Source organism: Episyrphus balteatus, chromosome 3 (assembly GCF_945859705.1).
Source record: "Episyrphus balteatus chromosome 3, idEpiBalt1.1, whole genome shotgun sequence".
NCBI classification, from domain to species: domain Eukaryota; kingdom Metazoa; phylum Arthropoda; class Insecta; order Diptera; family Syrphidae; genus Episyrphus; species Episyrphus balteatus.
Window position 1 is genome coordinate 101,211,234 of NC_079136.1, and position 10,249 is coordinate 101,221,482.

Genomic DNA, 10,249 nt, shown 5'->3' on the forward strand with positions numbered 1-10,249 from the left:
GCAAGTTAAAAAGCTTTTTTATGAAATTCCTATAGAATTTTTCCATTTCATCATACTCATACGCTTCCTAAATTTGTGAAGAGTTGATTTAAATACTGAAATAAATATTTTTTATTTCGCAGATAAACTAAGGTCCGGGCCCCTCAGGTTTCCCTGCTGCAGACCAAAATTAAGAATGTGTCTGTGTCCCGGCACTCAAAAAAGGTGAATTTTTTAAAGTTCCGACATCTCCATGAGAGATTATCGAAAGTCGCGAACATTAACCGATTTTTTTTTTAAACAGAAACTAACAATAAAAGGGTGGTTGTCAGAGGATATGCGAGTATCCGATGAAGATATAACAGGAATAAGGGAGTAGATGAAGACAATTAAGTTTGGTCTTTCTGAGTAAGCTTCGCCACCCACGTGTTTAGTTTTTGAACCATTTATATAGAAATTAATTGAATCATCTCTCATAAATTCGTCACTGCCCCAGGTAGATCTAAGCGGAATGGTGACCTCAAAGTTATTGCCAAAAACCAATTATGGGTTGGTATAGTTATAGTGATTTTGGATCGATCCAAATGGGAGCATAAGAGATATTGGTCTATTGGGAAATGGCTTCAGGACTAAACCGTTGTGTATAGACATTTAATCCCAATAGCTTTATTGCTGGAGAAGAGTGCCACTGTGGATTTTATTACGACAATAATAAATAATAAACCGTTTTTTTTTTTGATAACTTAGGTATAAAATATATATTTATTTGCATTTTACTTTCTTTTTTTTTTCATTCTTGTTATACCCATGTGTATAGATTTATATCCAGTCATAAAGTGTTTTCATTTTTTATGTAAATATATTGCTAATAAAAACAATAATACCTACATAAGCATAATAAAAAATCCAACTCATATAAATGAGTTGAATATGGGCAGAGCATTTAGCCTCCAGTTTTCACGCCATCGTAGGGATTGGAATTCTTGTAAATTTCTCCTGAAAGTTTCCTTGGATTCCAATAAGCTGGGATTGCTTGGGAAATTTTCGAACCAAAACTTCAATTGATCCGCCAGTTCACGATGATTATCAAAAACAAATCCATTCTGACCATGGATAACTAATTCCTTCAAACTAAAAAAAAAAACAAATGTGAAGAATAGATTAGATGGTTAAATGTTTTCATATCTTACCATTTAAAATTTATCGCACAAACTGGCAAACCGCATCCAAACATATCGACAACTTTCATTGGCAAATCTAAGCCTGATGAGCTCCAATGCAAACACACTCCCAAATCCGCTGACGCAACAGCTGTGGGATAGTCTTCAGTTTCCAGCCATGGTGTTATAATAGAAACTTTTTTCCATTTTAAGTCGTTTACTTTGTCTACATATTGCTGCTTTTGAGGGCCCTTACCAGTAATGATACACAACAGCTCAGGATATAAACTGCTATTTTCTGAGGCTGTTGTTTCGTATTCTATTAAATGTTTCTATTAGTTAAAATAATTATAGATTCTCAAATTAATCAATTGCCTTCCAATGCCTTGAGTAATATTCCAAAATCTTCATCTGGTGTCCAACTGGTACTCGATATAATGATTGCCGTGCGATTATTTTTGTAAAGAACATTTCCATTAATGAGTTTTTGAGTGAGTGCAGTGGATTCTATGACTCCACTCTCTTTGAAATCTAAACAATTTTTTGGTAGAAACTGCGGGTAATCTTTGGATAACTTCATAAACAATTCGTGTTTTTGACTCAGTTCAATCGGATGGAATTGAGATGGTGGACGGTCATAAAGGACAACTGCATGGCTTCGTTGGAGAATAAAATAACATATATGTCAATACAGGGAATTGAAAAAAAAGGTGAGCAATAAATTAACCAATAGAAGTTTTTGAGATCTCAGATAATTGAGATTGTGAATCTAAAATTTTCGTTTTTCGGTAGTACCTGTGACACTATGCTGGTATATACCATCCATTTTTTTGTATTAATAATATGTTTTACGGGGAACATTATATTGAACACGTACATAATTTTTGTGACTTAAATAATAATTTTTGTTAAATAAATATACATATCGTCGCCGTAAAGTAAAATTGTTCTAAGTCACAAAAAGCAAATTTTACAGGGGACGATTTGTAAGTTTCAAATTGGTTTAAAGCGACAATTTTCTGTTCGTTTACCATTCAAGTTATGTTTCTTATAAAGTTTGTTTTTTTTTTCTTGAATAAAATATACAAGTTTACCTCATTACTAGGTGCACACTGTTTTTAAATAATTTTAAAAACTAAAAACCCAAAATTGGACATAGAAAAATTCCTATACAAGTACGTTTTTTCCTTAAATAAAAAAAGGACTTAGAACAAAATATGATGGGACTTAGAACAATCAAGAATACTCGGGCTAGTTTTCAAAAGGCTACTTCCCTGTTTTTATTGTTCTATGACCCATTAAATTATATTATCTGTGGAATGAAATTTTTTTGACAAAAATGGTTTTCAAGTTCAGAAAGAGCACCCTCAAATTAGTAAAACTGCATCATTAACTCATTTTCGGTAAAAAGTGGATTTAGAACAATTTTCCTTTACGCCGACGATATGTATCAAGCATTTGCCGTAAGGTGCAACATTTTATAATAATAAAATCCGCACTTTTGCCATTTTTGTATAGACTCCATATAATCAATATTTATATCTCAATATTTATATCTTTATAAATGCTCAGCAGCATTAATTCGTTCAGTCGCTCCTCGTCAAATTTTTCTCGCAGACATAAAATATAAAATATAGTGAAGCTACTTGTGATGACGATATCAATCATCGCGTTAGCGTAAGGTGGATTTAATGGCGGGACAATTTCGCTAGCTTCTGTGAGCGAAGCTGAAAGGAAGGCTCTACACTGCAATTGTGCGTCCAGCAGTCACATACCGTTAAAAATGTTGTACAACGTACAGAAATTATTAGAGTAAGTTAACGGCCGGCAGCTGAGATGAAGATGCTTCGTATGACAGCAAAAGTTATAAAGTTCAATAGAAAAAGAAGCACATACTAAGATCCGAGGAAGCCTTCATGTTAAAAATACCATCTCCCAAAAAACTTAACATGACGACTCAGTTAGTATTGCCATGTTCAAAGGAGAGATCCTGGGAATGCCGTCAAAAAAGCAATATCATACAATGTTCCAATATGAAATAAGAAGAAAGTTATACCTAAAAATTTCTGTTACAAGCAAATGCAAAAACACCAGCATTCAGTGGCCTCAGAAATGGAACACTAGAAAACAGGGAGGCTTGGCGCCGACTTCTGAGGCCAACTTGGCGAACCCCACTGGCAGATCATTAGTGTGAAGCAGAAACGTGGGAGAGTTCTGATCCCCCTCGACATCGGGATCATGATGGCGCCAAATTAACAAATTAAAGGAAGAAGAAGAAGTTAGTAAAGGAATAAAACCTTGACCTGCGCCATATCCTCATTTTGACTAGAAAATCATCTTAATGTATTTTTATATATTAATGGCCATTCGTGAGCAAATACCCCAAAAATCCTTTTTATTTCTTTTTCAAGATTGCAATGTTTTTCTTTCAAATTATTTTGGATTTTGAAACTCTCCATAGTCGAGGAACCGATTTTTTAACCACCTTCATAACTATCTAGGTTCCTCTACTTTTGTTTTCATTCAGCGCCCTATTGTACAAAATACTATTTACAAGCACAAATTGTACTGATGTTTAGCAATTTTTTTGATTTGTTGTTAAAAATTAGTGCATCAAAATTTGCTGAAAAAAATCTACTCCCAATTGAAAGTTCCGCGACAAATACTAAATGGCCTGAAAAACAAATTACCAGATGACAATATTACACTTATCTCTAGTTTTCTTAAAAACGGGTCAACCAATTTTTTGCTAATTTAATTTCGTCAACACGTTTATATGCAATGTTTAAATAAAAACAAAACTTGGCCTACCGTATCAAAAGCCTAAGTTTTGTCAATAAACACATATATGAAGGTATCTTAGAAATGTTCAAGCTAATTTAAATCTCTTTACAGATCTTTAAAACGGCATCCTCCGTAGACTTTCTTTAAAAAAAAAAGGATAACATTGTGCACTTCATAGCTTTTTCAAAAAATTTCCAGCGTCTTATAAATGCCCTTAATTATGAAAAAGGACTAAGGGCCATTTTTTTCACTCGAAGTTAATCATAGCTTCAGGAATTTTATCTTTAACTTCCGAATTCGGTTTTATTCACTCCAAGTTGACGTTTTCAACTTTTGATTCTCAATTCGAGAGTTGATAACCTTTAGGTTTCTCAACTCTTGGAAAAAATAGAAGTTGGCTGAGGAAACTAGAAATTTTACGAGAAAAAATTTGCGCTTTTCTTTAGTTTTGTCATAATAATTTGATATTTTTTTCACAATTTAATACATTTAACACAAAATAGAATACAAATATGCTATCAATACGACAGAATTTTAATTTAAATAAATGATAGTTTTTGTTTTATCTTATATATAAAAATGAGTTCGTTAACTGTGTGTGGCCGATAAACTCGCGTTTGGCTGGTCCGATTTTGGTAATTTTTTTTTTATTTGAATGGTATTAATAAGTAGATGGTTTGTATAAAAAAAAAATAATACCTTTTCTCGCATCTTTACACAACTGTCAATATGAACGAGTGAAGAAACACTCTCTCTTTTTAAAAATTTTAACTTAGCTTAATTTGTAAAAAAAATTATTAAGACAGGCTTTCAAAATAATTATTATTGTTTATAGTCTGATTTTGAATATTGTGATGCCTGTCAAGGTTTGAATTAGCTTGAAGCAGAAACTCATTGGGATCCAACGCTTTCTGGTGCATTGGTTGCTCTAATCTAATCAAAAAAGGATAACGTGATATTCTTAATTTTAGGGCAAGGACCCAGTCTAGCATAGATATAGAAGCTTCGAGCCTCGAGCCCGGATAATTACCAGACCGGTCCAATACTTATTTTTTTGTACCGAGGAATAACGTGGCATGCGCTTAACTTTATGGCAAGGATCGCAACTTGCATAAACATAGAAGCTCTGATCCTTTCTCTGCCACCGGGTACAAAGGGGTTAAGTCGTAAATGATAGTTTGCAAAAAAAAATGCGATTGAAGTTGAGGTAATGTATGAAAATCGATGAATTTTTGAGCATTGATCCTCTTATTTTTATAGGAAAGAGTTGCTCTAAATGTATGTTTTTAAAACCAAATAAAAGAGAAAAAAGAGATTATTCTTATTTCATCAAAACCCGAAAATGCAATTTTGTGACTTGACCCCTTTGTACCCGGCGGCAAAGAATTATTGGCTGTTCTGCTATTTAAGTGCTGTTCTGCTATTTCAGGGAAAGGCTCCAGACCAACACAAAAATGAGCTTGGGAACGTTTTGATTCTACGATTTCAGAATAGGCTCGAGGCTCGAAGCTTCTATATCTATGCAAGACTGGGTCCTTGCCATAAAGTTAAGAATGTCACGTTATTCCTTGAAATAAAAATTAAAGTATTGCACCGGTCTCATAATTCTCCCGGCATGAATTCCATAGGAAACGTCTTTTGGGGCTTATCCCTTTTTGTACGTTATTTTGTATCAAAAAGTATGAATTCTTTGACTTTTTTTAAGGCAATCCTTATCAACATCATAAGCGCAGGTAAATGGGACAGAAAAAAAGTTCAAGACATTTAGACAAAAACCAAAAATTTTATTTTTTTGCTTGGGCCTAATAATATGGCAAGGCTTTTTGATACACACCATTTTTTGTTTTTGCATCTTTGATATATGTTAATATAGCATATGGTTTTCTTACTCGCTAACAGCCAACATATATGTAGTTGACAATGGGAAAAAACAGGATTCACTAAATTAATACCACATATTTTTAAAGATAGACCTTATTTATGGTTATAGCAAATGCCAATGTTACAGAAAATTGAAGACGCTTAAATTCAAATGGGAAAACTGACAGAATCATTGGACCTTGAGAAATCAACACATCTTCGCCTTTGAATTTTCCACAAAAAATGGTAGCTTCAATTAGCCATTAACTTCTTCAGGACAAGTCTTGTACATTGCAAAGTTTAGGTTGCTGTATGTTCTGAAGCATTATAATGGGCGCTACTACTTTCCGCGCTAAATGATGTGGCGGCAGTCCTGGTATATCCAATGAATTCAAAAATTTCGTTTGGTAATTTAATACAATGCTTTCATTTGTGATAGGGTCAACCGATTTGTTGGCAAAAAAATTGTGTGTTTATATCGTTAAAAATTGTTGCATTGATTTCAGAAACATTTTTTTTGTACCAGCCATTATTGCACGTTACTAAGCCAAGCATGATTTTTGTAATTTGTCTTTATACTTGGAAATACACTTTGAATCAATTCATTTTCTGAATTTACATTACAGTTAAAATTGCTTTGAAGTGTAATTCGGCCTTCAGAATCAAGTGCCATTATTCCATTAACAATGTCCAATAACTGCTTAGATTACAATATTGGTTAATGTTCATTACAATAAACAAGTTTTTTTTCGGTTTAAATTTATTTTCAAATAGGTTCTATTTTTTTAAAAGTGCACTCAGCGAAGCGGGTGGGGTTAGCTAGTATTTCATAAATATCCCAAGGATATTTTTCAAACTTGAAGTATGCCAACTTTAGATCCTCAACTGGAGAGTTGAGAAAATAATTAGTGAATAAAAAGAAATTACAGCTAGCGTTTCAACTCTCGAATTATAGTCAACTCTCAAGTTGGCAAACTCGAGAGTTTGCTTCAAGTTGAGCAATAGTGAAAGAAATGGCCCTTATTCACTACTAAAAAAACGATCAAATCTGACCTAAAAATAATTATTAGGTATTTAAAGGGTAAAGCGAAATTGCAGAAAATTAGGTTCTTTATTGCTCCTTAAGTGATTTCAAAAAAGAAATATGTCCTACAATTAAATCGTTATAAGAAAATTATTATGTACATTTTTCTTTAAACAATGCAAAAAGTGATTTAGCCACTCTCATAATCATGGGCATATATTTAAATATCTACTGACTGACGACATCAGAAGAAGTTGGCTTTATAAATTTGCGACTTTCAGCTATGTATTACCCGTTCTAAAGCTTTAGGCAAAACACTGCTTACAAAAATAAGCACTAATTCTAGAAACAACAGTCTTTTCCACCTCCCTCTGTTTTCCCATCCCTTTTCAAAACTCACAAGTCACAACTTCAAAACTAATGCTCATCGATATCTCCTATCAAACTCCTCCCTATTTTCCTTATGCTCGTACTGTGTTCACCATATTAAAAGTACGTTAATCCCTTTAGTGCGCGATTATAAAAAAAAAAGTTTCTTTAATTCAAATTAAACTTACTTGATTTTCCAATTTACTTTGAGATCTTCTTGCATTGCTTTTGTCACACAGAAATGTGCATTGGCCTTGGCTCCAAATCGATGTTCAACCCATTTGGCTAGTTTAACAATGAAACTTTTCTCGCCTGCAGTCAACGCTAGAATGCTGTATGTATAATTGTGCCAGTCGATTATTAATTTGGTGCGTGTCACTGTACAGTATAAATAACACACAACCAATGTTGGTATGGCAGGTGGATTCTGGACTAGAAGAAAATTAGGCCTCCGAATTGAAACAAGTGCGATAAGCAAACTTAGCGTTTGCCAGATTGTTTTGAATATGTATTTGAGTTTTGGTGTCAGGTTTGTATCGGGGACAGCGGTAAGTTCGTTTATTTTACACTTTGGCCCTGACAAAAGTAATGCATCAATGGGTTTTGTTTCGACATATCCAATTATGTCGACGTTGAAGCCTTCGTCGAGGAGACTACTGGCATGGTATTCCATGCGGGGACTGCGGCCAATGTCACCGAGGACAATTATACAAGCGTTTCGACGCCGCAGATGTGGTTGTCTATCGACCATATCAGTTGCGGGGGTGATTTTTATGATTTAAGTATTGTTGGGTTTGTGGGAATATTTAAAAAGGCTTTGAATTTTCGATGGATTTATGTTATGGTTTATTATTTCAGATGTATGTAGTTCGTTTAGGGTTTCGAATTTCAACAAAATTTTCTTGTTTTGGAATTTCATACGTCAACATAAACTGTCATTTTTAATTTGACGTTTGCATTTTGTTTTTAGTCGTGTTCGTGTTCATGCTGATATTTTAAGGGCCGTACGCACGAATAATGTTTAATTACCAATTTATTGAAACTTTTTAACATTGACTTAATATATATGGACTGCTAGAAGCATATTCAGGTTGGTTCCACTTGTTTCTTCGCGATACTAGCGCCCTAAAAAAAACGGAGAATAAGTGCAACATTTTTGACGAAGTGCGAAAGGAACAAATATAGAAAAACAGAGAAAGCACTACCTTTTAACGACAGACATTGACCTACTATATATGGACTGCTAGTCGTTTAACTTTTCCATACAAAAATTGAAAAAAAAATGATTCCACATCTTTCTAGCTCTACTAGCGGTATAACCTTAGACGGCGAAAAGAGGAAACTTTTAGTAAATGACATCTGTCGTTAAAAGGTAGTGCTTTCTCTGTTTTTCTATATTTGTTCCTTTCGCACTTCGTCAAAAATGTTGCACTTATTCTCCGCTTTTTTTTAGGGCGCTAGTATCGCGAAGAAACAAGTGGAACCAACCTGAATATGCTTCTAGCAGTCCATATATATTAAGTCAATGACGACAGATGTCACCAAAAGTTTCCTCTTTTCGCCGTCTAAGGTTATACCGCTAGTAGAGCTAGAAAGATGTGGAATCATTTTTTTTCAATTTTTGTATGGAAAAGTCAAACGACTAGCAGTCCATATATAGTAGGTCAATGCTTTTTAACTTTTTGTGGGAAATTCAACAAAAAAACTTTGCAAAATCAATCAATCAAGCAATTATTTCAGGATTGTTTTACATGATATGATATTAAAAAAAAAGAGTGTGTGATAATGTAAAAGCGATTGAAAAATCTAGCCACCGCGGTGCACTGTGGGGCGATCAAGCGTCAAAATAAACATCTGCAAAAATTCGATTTTTGTATAAGAACTTAAACAAAATTACTGATTAAAGAACTCTGTTTTTTTTTCAGAAATTGAATATCTTCGTGTAAAAATTGAGGACCTTGCATCAAAATCCAAAATTTAAAAAAATCGCAGTAATTACTTATATTCTTTCTTCAAGCTTAACTTGTTTAAAACAAAAATTGCACATTTTCACGTTTTTTTTAATCAAGTTTTTGGTTTAATAGGGACAAGTTGTAATTCCTGTGATTTTTTAAGTTTGGATCTGCCTAAATAAAAAATATGTGGGCCATTATGCTAGAGACGATCTTCGGCATAAGCCTAGTACGCTGCTGATGCGAAACGAAACAACAAAAAATTACCATCGGGTATGTATTATACCGAATTAAAAATAATAAAAATATAAATAAAAAAATTCTAGAAAAAACATCACAAAATAAGTTTAAAACCAAAAACAAAACGAATTTAATTTCGTTAACGAAATTTTGTATGGAAAATTTCGTTTCGCTTCAGCAGCGTACAAGGCTATATAATTTCTAAATTTCAATATTAGTTATTTTTTGTAATAATTACAAGTAAAATAACTGTATTTAATAAAAACAAGCAAAAATGAGGCCAAATTTAACAAAAACATTTGCTTTTTTTGCGCTTGGGAAGACTTTATTGCAAAAGAGTCGGTACGAACTGCAAATATCATGGCTAGTACATAATACAGGTTCAAAATTTCCATATACGACAGCTTGAGGTTAAACATACTGGTTAGGCATGTGGTGACTAATGACACATGTTAGGTATTTATTTGTATACAAGAAAATAATATGTTGTTGGTGTATTCCTTACCGTTGCTTACTTTCGGTTGTAAACTTGTAAACGTGTTGCACCCGTGATAGCTTCGAATTTAAATTCCTCTTTTTATTTTTTTTTTTCATTGTATTCTTTTTCTTATTTATTTTTTATGTTTTAAGAGTATTGATTTAACGTCATACCATATATGACGTTCAGTGCGATCGCACTTTGAACCCTTCCTAGTGACGATTTAATTTAAATTTTATAGCTATTAAAATGGTTTAAATGTACTCTTTCAAGTTATAGTTTAATTAAAATATCATTGTATTTGTTTGTATGTTCGAATGAGTTTAAATGCTGCACCCGCGATAATGGAATTGCCCATGTACATTTATCTACAATCTGCATCCCTATTGATGAAAGGTCCTTA

General features: G+C 33.2%; 1 protein-coding gene across 1 annotated transcript; it reads right to left on the reverse strand.

The window, feature by feature from the left end:
* Positions 1-764: 764 nt before the first annotated feature.
* Positions 765-8,113, reverse strand: LOC129913431 (chitobiosyldiphosphodolichol beta-mannosyltransferase). Its single transcript, XM_055992106.1, has 4 exons — positions 7,365-8,113; positions 1,515-1,795; positions 1,170-1,458; positions 765-1,110 (listed from the first exon to the last, which is right to left on the reverse strand). Exons 1-4 carry the CDS (start codon positions 7,925-7,927, stop codon positions 891-893), a joined length of 1,353 nt encoding a protein of 450 aa, XP_055848081.1. The 5' UTR covers positions 7,928-8,113; the 3' UTR covers positions 765-890.
* Between the last annotated feature and the right edge of the window lie 2,136 nt (positions 8,114-10,249).